We start from the raw sequence: 17,212 nt of genomic DNA, 5'->3' as shown, positions 1-17,212 counted from the left end.
CCTTCGATCTCGATCGGGCGGTTCCGGACGCGAGGGGGGGTTAGGTAGGAGGGTAGATGGGCTGTGTAGAAGGGTTGGGCTGAGAGGAGAGAGATGACGTGCGGCCCGGCAACTGTTTCGGAGGCCGAAACATCCGACGAAGATACCGACAAGGGTACCACTATATGTTTAACGGTTGGGCTAACAAACGGACTCCGAATGCGAGGAAACTTGACAGGCGGCCTGTCTACACTATAATAAGACCGCACGACAAGTTTCAACCCATTCCGAGAACATTTTTATGCCACTTATAAAATAATATTTCGAAGGTGCTGCGGGCGCGTGCGAGTGTGGTCGGGCTCAGAACGGACAACGGAGAGAACCGGCGGAACCCGAACGGATGCAAGTTTTATGAAAACGATGTCGATGCAATGCGCATGATGCTATGAGACGAGATGCATAACAAGAACAAAATGCAAAACAACAGACAAAAACCCAACCACGGAGGAAATAATAAATCACATCTCCGGAAAAGGCAAGAGTCGGAGTTACGAATATGGAAAGTTGTATCCGGGGCGTTACAACACTCCACCACTACGAGAGGATCTCGTCTCGAGATCTAGGATGGCACCGGAGGGAAAAGGAAGAGGAAGAGAGGAGGTAAACTAAGTTGCTTCTTTGACAAACGAGTGAAACCATGAACCTTGAGAGGTTGAGCAATATAAAAGAAAGAGTACAACAGAGATGAACGAGATTGCAAACAATCTGTTAGAAAAGACGAACAAGGAACATTAAGATAACTTGAAGGTTGCAAAGACATGAATCAAGAGTTTAATGGACAAGAAGGAATTGAAACCACTCTGGTTGAAACGAGATAAGAATGAATAAGAATGATATAATTTTGACAGCACTGCGACTGTAAATGGAAGAAATTGAACATGAACTTGACAAGATGAGAGGATACTTGATGAAATCAACAACACACTGCCTCCAAAAATATTGAAGGAATGGCACAAGGGGTAAGAAGGATTTCAGACAGCACTCCGATTGAAACGATAGGCAAAACTTGATAAGATGAAAGAACTTGAAGAGATGACACCACACTCCGGTTAAATGGAGAAGCAAGGAGAAGAACATGATCTTGCCAAAGCAAGATGATGAGTGAAAAGAGCAACATCACAATGCCTTCGGAACGAAATAATAGAAGCTAGATTGTTGGGATAAAGGGGCGGAGAAGAAAATGACAATTTCTGCCGCAAATGAACTTGGAAAGCACCCTTCCAAGATGGTTACAACGGGGTTGTTGGAAAACCAACAACGAAAAGAATAAGCTTGTAGTGGGCTTATGGAAACATCGCAAGACTATGAGATGACATTCTGCCACTAACGAAAAACAATTGCTTGTTTGAGATCAACGAAGAGATGAAAAACCTCTTTCACCGAGAAGGATATGGAGAAAGCTTGGATCAATGATAACCACCACAAATAGCAACATTCCCAATGGAAGGCTTTAGGTGAAATATGACACAAGATAACTCCAATGGAGGGATTGATGGATTTAAAATACCTCATTCTTGACAACATGTGAATCATGAAACACGAACCCAAATTGTCAAGACTGACATAACACCACCTCAAGAGATAAGGTAGAAAGAATTGCACTTTGGAATGCAAGAAGAAGAATACTTGAACGCCTCAAAACAAAACATGTGTTTAGCACCATGTTTAATTTTGAGTATAGCTTGGCGGATCATAGCTTCGAGAGAAATCTTGAAGAACAATTGAAAATGAATAGAATCCTTGACGAACCACCATGTAGAGCCTCCATGAAGAACTCCGGTAATAAAAAGATGATAGAAAGAAAGAGAAGTTGAAACACAAGGTGAAGCCTTGCAATGTTTTAGATGGAGCTTCGCGACGAGATAATTGAGAGAGCTTGGAACTCCGAAAAGAAAGATGAAGCCTCTCGAACCGAGAATGTGATATGATGACCAACTCCGGAAAGAAAGATGAATCACTTGTAATCAAGAATTTATTCATCATGAACAATCTCTGGAAGAAAAGAATTGAATCACCTCGAGGAAATAAGAATAAGATTTATTGTATGCTTATCCTTCATCAAATTAAATTGATGGCAAGCAATGGATTTGGCATACTACTTATTCTCGTAGAAAGAATTAAGAGAGATATAGCGCAAACTTGAGAAGGTATTGATGGAACCACCATTAGGATTGAAACAACAAAAGAACGAGTGAATTGATACGATAACGAAGGAAGAGAAATCTTGAACGAACCATCGTAAAAATTGAAAATGAACGAAGTAAAGGGGTGAATCACCGGTAAGAATTAGAGAACGAATGAAGATACTTGAGGGAATTTAGATACAAGTGAACGAAGAGATCATGAGCTTATTAGAGAATACTTGAATGATCCACCGGTAAGATTTGGAGAACGAGAGCTGAAAGCTTGAATGAATAATTCTAAGATGATGGGCTACGGAGAATCAATCTGAAAGGACTCTTGAATTGCTCTGGATGGGTGAAAAGAATTTAAGAGAGCTATGAATCTTGAAGAGAATGGAGCAAGATTTAAGAGAAATCCTTCTTCGGTCTTCAAAATTCAAGAATGACGATGAGAAACACCACCATGAATTGTTGAGACACTCCGGAAGGATGAAAAAAACAAAGAGGTTGAGCCAACAATGAAATAATTTGAAATCGATCTTGAAGATGGCATATGACTGATGATAATTCATTCTTACGTCAAACTTGGAAATGAATTTGAGAATGGCTCTGGGGGGATTAGAAGTGTCAGGTAAGATCCTGGGAAAAGACCTGTGGGTTAGGGCCCACTCGAAAGAAACATTGTTGAACAATTGATTGAAAGGGGGGATTGCACCGGTTGAATTAAATGACTTGAATGAGATAACAACCTCGAAATATCTTGAACGGATTGAGAATGGAAACACAAGTCTTCCGAGATATCTTCAGCACTCCAGAACAAATGAATAGCGAGAAGTGAAAGATTAAGAGGTACACCGGCATGAGAAAAAATATTTGAAACGAGGAAAGGATATGATCGACACTGAAAGCTTGAATTGGATCCACCGGAAAAGAATACGAGGATGAAGATTGATGAACTTGAAACTGTTGAGCATCTTCATGAGGGATCACCGGATTAGAATATTGACGGGAAAAGAATGGAGAAGCTTCACATCCATAAGAAGGATACTTGATTAAGATATCTGAGTCCTTGAAGAAAAAGGGTGGGAGGGCGGGAAAACAAAGGCAACTTGGGATGGATGAAACAAACACCGGTGAGAAAACTTAGAGTTGGTCTTGCGGATGTTGAAATGATCGGATCCACTTGAAGAGAAGCACACCGATTGGAAAAGAGTTGACATGACAACCTCGATGATCAAGAAGGATTAGCACTCCCATAGAAATATGAGAACACCATTTAGGAAAGGTATGGATTCAACATTTGACTTCGAAGCAACTCGAATACCACAAATAAAACAAAACAAAGGATTGGCTTGCAGAATAAGCCGGAACAAACATATGATAGAGATTTCGTCCGAAGTTTTCGTGGTGGGGCCCACACGGGCTCGATTGTACAGCACCATCATGTACAAGGCAGTGCACATGACATACGAAGTGTCCCCGAACCAGCATAGCCAAGGGTTCTTTAAGACACAACGAGACCACTGTAAAAACGACCGTGGAAAGGCGGACCACTAGACGTCGAACCCCAATCTCATATCATGCATCTGTCGAAAAGATATTCTAGGAGCTACTTGAATTCCCACCTATAAAACTCCCGAAACTTTCTGGTTATGCAATCTGGTGTTGGGGATACAGGGGAAGCAATATATCTCACCCAAACTAACAATACCTACATCCAGCTATATCCATCTGTCAACACATAACCAAGAAAACTCCGGAAATCGTGTACCTCAACCTTCGAAAAGCATCCGTTATACGAGTTATGGCAATACTCCCGAGCTCGCCCCAGTACTGGGTTATCGAGGTTATCTCACCAACAACTGCATAAAAGAGATTTTCGATGTCGGCAAAACTCAGGTATTCCAGAACTGCAACAATAAAATTGTGACGACAACACCTCGGAGCTCAACTCCCCGGGTCAAAGCCACATAAATAGACAGGAGGCACCAAGAACAATGTTCTCATCACAAAACCATTGGAACGATTCCAAGATACCTGCGTGATCCTAAATTTTTTTTAGTGAAATTTGAGGAGAGAAACGTCAAAACATCTATGTCAAGAGACCTCACCAGAGCGACAAAGGGGATGAGGAGTAAAAAGAATCCTACTCTCCGATATATATAATCCTAGGACTCAATATATTTTTCTTCTAGACTCAACAACGGCCAACAATCAAGGGGGCTCCTATGGTCGGTCGAGGCTCTGATACCAACTTGTCACGCCCAATATGTGACCCTATCCAAAAGAAACTCGAAGGTCCCACCAAGGATAGACCCGCATATTGAAACATTTTTGCAAGGTGGATATCATTACATCAACATTACATAATAGATGGGGATACATACATAAGGCATACAATGCCACACGAATACAACATCATAATACATAAGATCAACATCCGACTACGGATGAAACACAAACAGAAACTCAAACGACATCCACCCTGCTAGCCCAGGCTGCCGACCTGGAACCTATCCCCTGATCGAAGCAGAAGCAGAAGAAGAACTCAACGCAAGCAAGCATCGCTCTCGCGTCATGATCATCGCATAACCTGTACCTACAACTGTTGTTGTAGTAATCTGTGAGCCACGAGGACTCAGCAATCCCATTACCATGGGTACCAAGACTAGCAAAGCTTAAAGGGAAAGGAAGGGGTAAAGTGGTAAGGCTGCAGCAGCGACTAAGCATATATGGTGGCTAACATACGCAAATAAGAATGAGAAGAGAGCAAGCAGAACGGTCGTGAAGCTAGCAATGATCAAGAAGTGATCCTGAACTCCTACTTACGTCAAACATAACCCAGAAACCGTGTTCACTTCCCGGACTCCACCGAGAAGAGACCATCACGGCTACACACGCGGTTGATGCGTTTTAATTCGGATCTGGTGTCAAGTTATCTACAACCGGACATTAACAAATTCCCATCTGCCTATAACCGCAGGCACGACTTTCGAAAGATTATACCCTGCAGGGGTGTCCCAACTTAGCCCATGACAAGCTCTCGCGATCAACAAAGGAATAGACCTTCTCCCAGGAAGCCCCGATCAGACTCGGAATCCCGGTTTACAAGACATTTCGACAATGGTAAAACAAGACCAGCAAAGCCGCCCGATGCGCCGACAATCCCAATAGGAGCTGCACATATCTCGTTCTCAGGGCAACACCGGATAAGCGAAGCGTACAGGAACCAACGAATCCAAGTTGCCAAGGAAATGGTCCCGCACGGTGCTTTAGTTTGGACCAACACTTAGACAAGCACTGGCCCAGGGGGGCTGTAATAAAGATGACCCTTGGGTTAATTACTCCCAAGGGAAATATAGGTGGTGGTGAGGCAAATGGTAAAACCAAGGTTGGGCCTTGCTGGAGGAGTTTTATTCAAAGCGAACTGTCAAGGGGGTCCCATAAATCACCCGACCGCGTAAGGAATGCAAAATCCGGGAACATAACACCGGTATGACGGAAACTAGGGCGGCAAGAGTGGAACAAAACACCAGGCATAAGGCCGAGCCTTCCACCCTTTACCAAGTATATAGATGCATTAATAATATAAGAGATATTGTGATATCCCAACCAAAATCCTGTCCACCATGGAGAAATCTTCAACTTCACCTGCAACTAGCAACACTATAAGAGGGCTGAGCAAAGCGGTAACATAGCCAAGCAACGGTTTGCTAGGAAGGGTGTCAAAGGTTAGAGGTTCATGGCAACATGGGATGGCTCGATAAACAGATGATGGGTAGCGCAGCAAAGCGATAGAACGAAGCAACTAGCATAGAAATGATAGTAGTGAGATCCAGGGTAGCGGTCATCTTGCCTGAGATCCCGCAAGGAAGAAGAACGAGTCCATGAAGAAGACACACGGACGTAGTCGAACGAATCCTCACAGTCGCAACATTACCGGAACTAAGAAGCAACACCGGAAAGAAGCAAGCAACATAGTGAACACACAAGCATAATCATGGCATGATGCACAAACAAGTATGATGCATGTCCGGTTTAATAAGGCATGGCATGGCAAAGGCAACCAAACAATACTACAAGTTAAGTGGAGATCAATATGCAACGAGTTGCATATTAACAAAACATCACATCAATTATTTAGTTCTCTCTCGTTTAAGCTACCAAACAATATTAAATGTTGTAAAACATGGCAAGAGGTGAAACATAATGAAACTAACTATTTAGGCAAGTTTAAATGAGGCCGGAACAACAAACAACAATTCTGAAAAATCCCCATATGCATATTTTAGATTCGGTACTGTTCTTCCCTAAACACAATTTTAATGTTGTTAAACAGCAACATAAAGTGGACCATGTTAATCTAGGCATTTTTCCACCCCATTTACATATAAAGTTTATTAAAATCGGTGCTACGTTATTTAGTTATGAAATAAATTATTTTAGCATGGCATTTAAGAAAATTTAAACAAACAGCAAGTTAAACATTTTAACATGGCATGAAAATGGCATATTATTAATCTACACAATTTTCTGAGCATTTTACATATATTAATTATTTACATATGATGCACGGTTAATGAGTTATTAAATGCATGAATATGAGGGACTTTTCTGCAAAACTGTAATTCCTGGATAAATAGATAAAATCGTCCTCGCAGGGAAAAAAATCACGGGCCAAAACTGGCTAGCCCAAATAGTGCACAGGGGAGGGGCTAGAGGGGCGCTCACCCATGGGCCAAGCCCAGGTTGGTGCAGATGGAAGCCGAGATAGGCCGGCTGGGCCTTGGAAGTTGCTGGGCTAAAATGGGTGAAGGGCGACACGGGGCCCACGCGGCGGCGCTGGAGGCGCTCGTCCTCCTCCCGCCCAATGCAGAGGACGCAGGGCACGGCGGCGCGCTGCTGGGACGGCGACGGGAGCCAATGGCGCAAGGGGAGACCGGGGACGGGCAGATCCGGCGAGGGGAGGCCAGATCCGGGCATTGGGGATCCGTTCCCGGCGGTTTCCGGCCGCTCCGGGCGAAGACGGTGCCGGTGGCGCGATCTCCATGGCGGCGGCGGCACTGCACAGAGAGAAAGGGAGACGAGGAGATGAGGAAGAGAGGAAGGAGAGGGAAGGAGGAGATGGGCCGCAGGGAGCGGCCTGGCGTGGCCGTCGAGGTGGACGGCGGCGGGGTCGACGGGAGGAGCTGCGACGAGGGCTCGGGGTCGAGGGGCTCCTCCCCTCGATCCAGATCGGGAGCGGGAGGCGCGGGGCGCTCGGTTCCTCGCGGGCTGCGGCGGCGCGTCTCGTGCCGGGCGGGCCAGATCCGGACCCCGGCGGGCCGTGCGGTGGAGAGGAGAGACGGGGGGGACGCGGGGGACAGGTGGCGAGCGAGGAGTGGGCGAGGGAGGCTTCTACGGCGGCGCCGGCCAGTTGGGTGGCGCCAAGTGGCGGCGGCGGGCTGGCAGCGCCAGATCCGAGGGAGGGAGGCTCTGATTTCGAGGAGGGAGGTGGAGGCTGCGGCAGGAGGATGATTGGGGGCACGGATTTCGAGGAGGAGGGAGGAGAAGGCCCAAAAATGACAAGGGGGGCTGCTATATATAGTAGTTTTGCTAGGGTTTGGTTTTTGGGGGGGTTTTGGAACCCTTCGATCTCGATCGGGCGGTTCCGGACGCGAGGGGGGTTAGGTAGGAGGGTAGATGGGCTGTGTAGAAGGGTTGGGCTGAGAGGAGAGAGATGACGTGCGGCCTGGCAACTATTTCGGAGGCCGAAACGTTCGACGAAGATACCGACAAGGGTATCACTATATGTTTAACGGTTGGGCTAACAAACGGACTCCGAATGCGACGAAACTTGACAGGCGGCCTGTCTACACTATAATAAGACTGCACGACAAGTTTCAACCCATTCCGAGAACATTTTTATGCCACTTATAAAATAATATTTCGGAGGTGCCGCGGGCGCGTGCGAGTGTGGTCGGGCTCAGAACGGACAATGGAGATAACCAGCGGAACCCGAACGGATGCAAGTTTTATGAAAACGATGTCGATGCAATGTGCATGATGCTATGAGACGAGATGCATAACAAGAACAAAATGCAAAACAACAGACAAAAACCCAACCACGGAGGAAATAATAAATCACATCTCCGGAAAAGGCAAGAGTCGGAGTTACGAATATGGAAAGTTGTATCCGGGGCGTTACAGCCGCTTCATCCAACAATACCGCCGAACCAAAGTATGACATGCTGGTAAGCTGTATGACTTGTATCGCCCACAACTCACTTGTGTTCTACTTGTGCATATAACATCTACGCATAAAACCTGGCTCTGATACCACTATTGGGAAACGTAGTAATTTCAAAATTTTCCTACGCACACACACAGGATCATGGTGATGCATAGTAACGAGAGGGGAGAGTGTGTTCACGTACCCTCATAGACCGAAAGCGGAAGCGTTAGCACAATGCGGTTGATGTAGTCGTACGTCTTCACGGCCCAACCGATCAAGCAACGAAAGCACGACACCTCCGAGTTCTTGCACACGTACAGCTCGATGACGTCCCACGAACTCCGATCCAGCCAAGTGCCGAGGGAGAGTTCCCTCAGCACGACGGTATGGTGACGATGATGATGCTCTACCGACGCAGAGCTTCGCCTAAGCACCGCTACGATATTATTGAGGTGGACTACGGTGGAGGGGGGCACCGCACACGGCTAAGAGATCAATGATCAATTGTTCTGTCTATGGGGCGCCCCCTGCCCCCGTATATAAAGGAGCAAGGGGGGAGGCGGCCGGTCTAGGAGGAGGGCGCGCCAAGGGAGGAGTCCTACTCCCACCGGGAGTAGGACTCCTCCTTCCCTTGTTGGAGAAGGAGAGAAGGAAAGAGGGGGGAGGAAGAAGGAAAAGGGGGATGCACCCCTTGTCCAATTCGGACCAGAGGGGGGGCGCACGCCTCCTTCCTTTTGGTCTCTCTCCTCTATTCCCGTATGGCCCAATAAGGCTCATATACTCCCCGACGAATTCCCGTAACTCTCTGGTACTCCAAAAAATACCCGAATCACTCAGAACCTTTCCGAAGTCCGAATATAGTCGTCCAATATATCGATCTTTACATATCGACCATTTAGAGACTCCTCATCATGTCCCCGCTCTCATCCGGGACTCCGAATTACCTTCGGTACATCAAAACACATAAACTCATAATATAACCGTCATCGAACTTTAAGCGTGCGCACCCTACGGGTTCGAGAACTATGTAGACATGACCGAGACACGTCTCAGGTCAATAACCAATAGCGGAACCTGGATGCTCATATTGGCTCCCACATATTCTACGAAGATCTTTATCGGTCAAACCGCATAACAACATACGTTTGTTCCCTTTGTCATCGGTATGTTACTTGCCCGAGATTCGATCGTCGGTATCTCAATACCTAGTTCAATCTCGTTACCGGCAAGGCTCTTTACTCGTTATGTAATACATCATCTCGCAACTAACTCATTAGTCACATTACTTGCAAGGCTTATAGTAATGTGCATTACCGAGAGGGCCCAGAGATACCTCTCCGACAATTGGAGTGACAAATCCTAATCTCGAAATATGTCAACTCAACAAGTACCTTCGGAGACACCTGTAGAGCACCTTTATAATCACCCAGTTACGTTGTGACGTTTGGTTGCACACAAAGTATTCCTCTGGTAAACGGGAGTTACATAATCTCATAGTCATAGGAACATGTATAAGTCATGAAGAAAGCAATAGCAACATACTAAACGATCAAGTGCTAAGCTAACAGAATGGGTCAAGTCAATCACATCATTCTCCAATGATATGATCCCATTAATCAAATGACAACTCATGTCTATGGCTACGAAACTTAACCATCTTTGATTCAACGAGCTAGTCAAGTAGAGGCATACTGGTGACATTATGTTTGTCTATGTATTGACACATGTACTAAGTTTCCGGTTAATACAATTCTAGCATGAATAATAAACATTTATCATGAAATAAGGAAATAAATAATAACTTTATTATTGCCTCTAGGGCATATTTCCTTCAATGTTGTCTACACTACAACAATTTCTACCCAGTCCTAGGAATGGAACCAAGGTTGAGATGCAACTCGAATGGGAGAGCCTAGGGTCCGTTGGCTCGTCCTAAGCCTCTTCCATGACCGGCGAGAGCTTTAGCTGGAGTGTGAGGATGAGCGGAATCATTTTATGATGAGCAAGGCTTGCAATATTGCGACTTAGAGATATGATGATGTCGTTAGTGCACGAGAACTTTAATTGGAGTATGAGGATGAGCGAAATCTTTTGCTAGAGTTTCACCATGGCTGAGTAGGGCTTTCACATGGAGCGTGAGGGTGCTTCATCAAGACCGAGCGGGTCCTTCACCCGGGGTGTGATGGTGCTTCACTGAGACTAAAGCAGGGCCTCCATTTGGAGCATGAGAGTGCTTTACCAATGTTGAGTACATCCTTGATGAAGTCGGGTTCTAACTAAGGACTTCAGCATAGGCTAGTTACGTCATGTTAAGTGTATAAGTGTTGACTAGCTATAAGTGACACATACCAAATTAACATTTTTGCATTGATGCGTGTGAACCCCTCCCACGACACATTCCTTTCTATTATTTCTTTCTCGAGCATTGAAACATTGATTATGGCAGCTCTCACTACATACGTAAGATTCTAACATTTGTCAGTATTGGCGCGGTTTGGCTCCTATTACCCAAATTGTTGCATTGTCAATGCACTTAGCTATCATTACATGACTTGCTCATGATTGACCATAACATTGTTAAATCCCACCATTGGCTCCTTGGAGGCGCCACTTTAGAGCCCTTCTCCTGCATGTTTTGTCCGTTTATGTGGTCCTTGCATAATTGCATTGTGATCGTCGTAGTCACATTGTGGTGAGAGGTGATGTGCTCATGAATTCATGATCATACCTTATCCACTTTGTCCCTGTTCGGACATCTTTTTTCCTTCTGAAATGTCATGTTCGAACATCAATAGCTTTTGTTTTTAGTTTACCGTGGCTTCACCATTTCATTTAGTTCTTCTGCTATTTGTTTGAACTCGTTTAGTAATCTCCACCCAGAACTCCCGGGCACTCGTAAGTTACTGCATTACTTTCGGTTTAGAGGGCATCCATGTATTTCTAGATCATCAATTTGATTAGTGAAATACATATCATATCGGGGAAGAATGCAGTATTGATTTCGTATTCAATTATCACGGCATGTAACTCATATTTCATTTGTCAAACAGATTATCTAACAATACACACGTGCCTTATAAATCCAAACGAGGAGTATCCTTGTAACCTAACTTGGTCGATTATTATTGGTCGTATGAACACTTGATCAATTTATAAAATTCAAGATCACCCCGAAGTTCTGACTACAAAAATCCACATGCATTTTTTTGACCATCAATAAGACTTTATTTCTCAAACAATAGACATATCGTTTACAAGATGATTGGAAATAAAGTCAGGGATCTCATCCCAAACCCCAGAAACTTTGTTCATAAAGGAGTTCTTCGCTAGTTCATCCGCCACTTGGTTTGCTTCTCTATAGCAATGGTTGAAAGATACTGAGCCAAAGTCCAACATGAGTTGCTTGCACTCCGTGATGATGGCTACTTCCGGCCCCAAATATTCATGAATCTGGTTCATCAAGTCCACCACAAAGGAAGAATCTGATTCCAATACAACCTTGTTACACCCAACATTGCCTGCAAGGTATAAGCCGTTCCTGATAGCCATTATCTCTGCAGAGTCAACCCCGGTTACCATAGGGATATACCAATTTGCTACTGGTACAAAATCACCCCGGTCATCACGAGCCACTGCACCACTTGCACCCGAGAGTGTGTCATAATGGAACGAAGCATCAACATTAATCTTCAGTATTCCCAAACCTGGCTTCTTCCACATATGATCACTCGTCCTTGTTAGACCCTTAGAGACCATTGATCTCAAGTAGTTCGCCGTTAGAACTCTAATCGCTAAGGCTGTTTTCACTGGATCTTGGACAGCTATTCCCTTAACGATCTGCCGTCGCTGCCACCATATATACCATGCCGTAACCAGCGACAATTCTGCTCTTGGCAGCTCATGATCATCTCCCTGTAATTTAGACAAGATTTCAATGGTGATGGAGCCTGACCTGTCTTCTGCCACCGCTTCTGTTACAATACTCTCGAAACCCAGTTGTCTCCATATTGATGCTGCTCGCGGACACAAAAATAGACAGTGATGTATATCCTCTGCTCCAGTCTTGCAAATCGGACAAAGGCCTGAGCATGGAATATGCCTATTTGCCAAAACGCCCAAGCAAGGGAGTGAACCATGCAAAACTTTCCAACCAAAGTGTTTTATCTTTCCAGGAATCTGTAGTTTCCACATGTCCTTCCACACTGGATTAATATTTTCTGAACCCTGCCCATCTGCTCGCCTCCACCTCATACCATACTGGTGTTCAAACTCCTTATGGTAAGCTGAACGCACAGTAAAATTGCCTGACCGTGTGAAGTTCCACACCACAAAATCTTCCACCAAGTGAGCATTTAAAGGGATTTGTAGAATCCTGCTAACATCCACCGGGGAAAAGATGTCCCGGATTAGCTCCTCATCCCACTGTCCCGAATGTGGGTCTATCAACTCATCAACCTTTGATAGCATTACTGCACCTCTATTTGTGATCAGTTTTCTAGTGGCACTCGCTGGTATCCAAGGATCATTCCAAATACTGATATTAGATCCAGTTCCAACTCGCCAAATGCAGCCCCTCTTGAAAGTTTGAATACCTGCAACAATACTTTGCCAAGTGTAAGAAGAGCCCTTCTTAGGGCCCGCCTTAAGAATGTCCCCATCTGGATAATATTTTGCCTTCAAAACTTGAGCACACAAAGACTCCGGGTTCTGGATTAGTCGCCAGCACTGTTTTGCTAATAAAGCAAGATTAAAACTGTGCAAGTCCCTAAACCCCAATCCCCCCTCTTTCTTTGGTATACACAACCTCCACCAGGCAAACCAATGCATTTTCTTTTTCTCTTCATCATCTCCCCACCAAAAACCAGCAATTTCATCAGTAATCGATTTGCAAATACCTTTTGGAAGTTTAAAAACTGACATGGCATAGGAAGGAATCGCTTGAGCAATCGATTTCACCAAAATCTCTTTACCTTGCATTGAGAGTGTCTTCTCCTTCCACCCCTTCAATCTCTGGCACACTCTCTCTATCAAGTGTTGAAAGCAGTCACTTCTGTCCACGCCCACCATAGTGGGTAAGCCCAAATATGTATCAGATAGAGCTTCTGTCCCAATATTCAACTCTCTGCACATGTCCTCCCTGGTTTGGACACTAGTATTAGGACTGAAGTATATACTAGATTTAGCATTACTGATTTGCTGCCCTGAACTAGAACAATATGTTACCAGGACTCTTTTTAGAGTAGATGCATTATTGTTATCAGCCTTCATAAGAATCAAAGAGTCATCTGCAAATAACTAATGTGAGATTGGGGGGCCATTCCTGCATACCCGAACCCCATCTAGTCCACCAATTTCTTCTTCATGAGCAAGCAGACTTGAGAGGCCCTCTGAACACAATAAAAACAAATAAGGTGATATTGGATCACCCTGTCTCAGTCCTCTGGAGGGAGAAAACTCATCCGTTTCAGTGTTATTAGACCTGACTCTGTAAGTCACTGTTGACACACATTCCATAATGAGCTCCACCCATTGTGCATGGAAACCCATCTGCAGCATAATCCTCTCCAAAAAATTCCACTCAACACGATCATAGGCTTTATTCATATCCAATTTTACCGCACAAAGCCCACTCGATCCATGAGTTTTTTTTCTTAATTGCATGAAAGCACTCATAGGCTACCAACACGTTGTCAGTAATTAGTCTCCCCGGCACAAATGCACTTTGTGTTGGAGAAATAATATCAGGAAGGACCCGCTTAAGTCTATTTGCAATCATCTTAGAGATGATTTTATAAACCACGTTGCAAAGGCTAATCGGTCTGTATTGAGTAATCAACTCAGGAGAGTTTACCTTATGTATGAGAGTGACGTTCGTTGAATTCCAACCTGTAGGAATTTTTCTGTAATGGATAGCATCCAACACCTCATCTATCAACTCCTCCCCCACAATATGCCAAAATCTTTTAAAGAAAATTGTGTGGAGCCCATCTGGGCCTGGAGCCTTCAGATCACCTATTTGAAACAAAGCTTTGCGAACCTCTTCCCTGGTATACTCGGCCATAAGCATGTTATTCATCTCATTAGTCACCACCGGTTTTACAGCGTGTAACAAGCCCTGGTCGACTTCCCCCAAATCTGATGTAAATAGGCCATGGAAATAATCACGGATCAATGGCTCCAGATTTTCATTTCCTTCTACCCAAGTATTATTACTGCTTTTCAGCTTTTTTATCAAGTTCTTCCTTCTACGAGCCGAAGCAGATTGATGAAAATAAGTAGTGTTTCTATCGCCTCGCCGCAACCAGCTGACTTTGCCTCTTTGCATCCAGTAAATTTCATCTTGTTCAAGCAAGTTTTCTATAAACAGAGATAACTCATTTTGCTGCATTCGGACATCAGATGTTGGGCTTGCCCTCGATAGCAGCTCGAGCTCCCTCTGTGCTTTCCTGAGCCTTGAGCGAGGCTCCTTCAAAATCCTCCGGTCCCAAGCATGCAGATCTTGGTGTACCGCAGATAGTTTGGCGCCCACACCCGGTCCCAAGCCCCGGGCGGTAGCCTTACACCAAGCCGTTTTTACAATCTCTTCGACGGTCTCTTCAGCTAACCACCGTGCCTCAAAATCCACATGCTTACTAGTCAAGAGCCCCTTGTTTTCTCTGGCAACCAGTCAAAAACCCCTCATCGATCAACAAGCAAAGGGATGAACCTTCTCCGAAGAAAACTTCAGAATTTGCGAGGCAGACAAAAGATACTTCGCGGCGAAGGCAAAACAGGCCAAGAACACGCGGAGAGGCCGAAGAAGGGGGACACGTCGCGCACACAGCCTACACAGCCGCACGGTTGTTATTAAAAGCCACCACCGAATCCACTCCACGGCGATGAAGACCGAATCCCCGCGTCATCTTCGTAACCCTCTGCTCGTCCTCCTCTTCCTCGCAGCAGCAGCAGCAGCGTCGGCAGCCCCCGTCGTCCAGATCGCCATGGCGGCCGAGCCGGAGCAGGCGCCCGCGGCGCAGGAGGCGGCCGTGCACATCGTCTACGTGGACCGCCCCGAGGACGCCGACCCCGAGGAGTTCCACATCCGCACCCTTGCCCCCGTCCTCGGCAGGTACCGTGCCGTCGAATCGAACCGGATCCACAGCCGTTTGGCCTGGGTTTGCGCCTGCCTGTGGGATTTGGGCCCTTGGGGGTCCGATTTAGCTTGGCCCGGTCGTTTTGGCGTTGATTCGTTCTCTTGAGACTTTTTCCGGTTGTGTGTCAATTTGCTGATCTGGGGGAATTTTGGCAGCGAGGAGAAGGCCAGGGGCGCGGTCCTCTACCACTACAAGCACGCCGCCAGCGGATTCTCCGCAAAGCTCACCACCGAGCAGGTCGAGGACCTCAAGAGTGAGTGCCCCCTTTCTTTTATTAGCTATGGAGTTCCAGTTATACTTGCTTCCCCGGTGAAGATTTTTAATTATTCCGCATAATGTGGAATTTAGCCTCATGCATAATGCGGAGTTTACTTGCATACGCATAATGCGGAATTTAGTTGCATTGAGTCACTGGATGCCCATCACAGGCTCAAATTCCTACTGAAACTAAACCATGTGATCTTACAAAATTGTGGAATATAGGCTACTTGCCAAATCATCTCATCAACGTGTAGTGTAAAATTAAGTCCGACCTGCTACTCTAAGCATTTAAGAAATGTGGGATCAAAGATGCATTCATCTCAGAGTAAAATATTTCACTGCACATAATACAAATCACATGCTAAAAAGAATGTTTGGTAGTATATTTATCGTTGAAGAGATTCAGTCTTTCTGTTTCATGTGGACGCTTGCATCTGTATGATTATCATTAATCATCCCACTTAGCCGATAGTGAAGAGGCTTGGTGGATGATAGTTATGTGACCGGATTAATTTCTGGTGGAATATGGATTTTCTTTCTTCAGTAAGATTTATGTTGCGAAACAGGATTTATGTTGTGTGAATTTTAGTTGTACTCGTATTCAGCATTGAACTAACAAGATTTCTGTACACCACATGCCTATCTCATCTGACTAGAAGCTTTTATGCTGGATATGCTAAAACCGTGTGTTAGATAACTGATAAGCAATATTTTGTGCATGTTCCTCTTCTCACTTCTGTTTCTATGCTGATCTGATCAAACTTGTCTGTTTGTTCTTGGTTTGCAGAGCAACCAGGTGTCCTTCAGGTTGTGCCGAGCCAGACCTACCAGCTCCATGGAAATGAGGGTGGACATGCCAGCACAACCCGCACCATGGGCCTTATGTGAAAGCCCCGGGTAGGCTCTGTTCTTCTAATGTGGGAATGGTCGCATCTCATGGCTGTAACCTAAGAATAAGAGATGTATCCACTTGACTTTGAAGGGATCCAGTTCCTGAAGTGTGTAAATGTAATGAATTAATCCATGATGGCGAACAAATGTGCTGATCTAATCTCGTTTGGCTACAAGTTTGAATTAATGTGATGGCAAACTGATGTGCTCGTCTAATCTGGATGGGTTTGCTCATGTAGTTTTGGCTCATGAGCTGTTTAATTATAGGGATCCCTGTATCCAGTGCACCGAATGCACCCTGCTATTTTGGGCCATTGCATGAAAATTCTGGCTAGAAGATGAATTGTTGTCGCATTTGCAGAATTGTCTTTTTGTTTTTTATGTGTGTTCAAATTTTTTGGTCTAGACACAAAAATGGTCATGTATTTCAAACCGAATGTCCGATACCTAATCCGTTTTCACTAGACTTTGTTTTGACGAGATCTTTGAAACAAGACTGATGTTGAATATGTTTTTGATTATTTTTACTTGACTTGAACTTATAATGTTGT

The 17,212-nt window shown here is 45.0% G+C and overlaps 1 protein-coding gene across 1 annotated transcript; it reads left to right on the top strand.

The window, feature by feature from the left end:
* The first annotated feature begins 15,155 nt into the window (after positions 1-15,155).
* LOC119345337 (subtilisin-like protease SBT3.17) lies at positions 15,156-16,877 on the top strand. Its single transcript, XM_037615461.1, has 3 exons — positions 15,156-15,484; positions 15,665-15,762; positions 16,558-16,877. Exons 1-3 carry the CDS (start codon positions 15,255-15,257, stop codon positions 16,656-16,658), a joined length of 429 nt encoding a protein of 142 aa, XP_037471358.1. The 5' UTR covers positions 15,156-15,254; the 3' UTR covers positions 16,659-16,877.
* The last annotated feature ends 335 nt before the right edge of the window (positions 16,878-17,212 follow it).

This window comes from Triticum dicoccoides, chromosome 1B (genome assembly GCF_002162155.2).
Source record: "Triticum dicoccoides isolate Atlit2015 ecotype Zavitan chromosome 1B, WEW_v2.0, whole genome shotgun sequence".
NCBI lineage: Eukaryota > Viridiplantae > Streptophyta > Magnoliopsida > Poales > Poaceae > Triticum > Triticum dicoccoides.
This window is presented reverse-complemented; position numbering and strand designations above follow the sequence as displayed.

Excerpts from the sequence above, each read along its gene's own strand:
- LOC119345337 (XM_037615461.1), top strand. The coding sequence starts at position 15,255 with ATGAAGACCGAATCCCCGCGTCATCTTCGTAACCCTCTGCTCGTCCTC. Across the intron at positions 15,485-15,664 it reads CTTGCCCCCGTCCTCGGCAG|CGAGGAGAAGGCCAGGGGCG; the intron begins GTACCGTGCCGT and ends GAATTTTGGCAG. Across the intron at positions 15,763-16,557 it reads GCAGGTCGAGGACCTCAAGA|AGCAACCAGGTGTCCTTCAG; the intron begins GTGAGTGCCCCC and ends CTTGGTTTGCAG.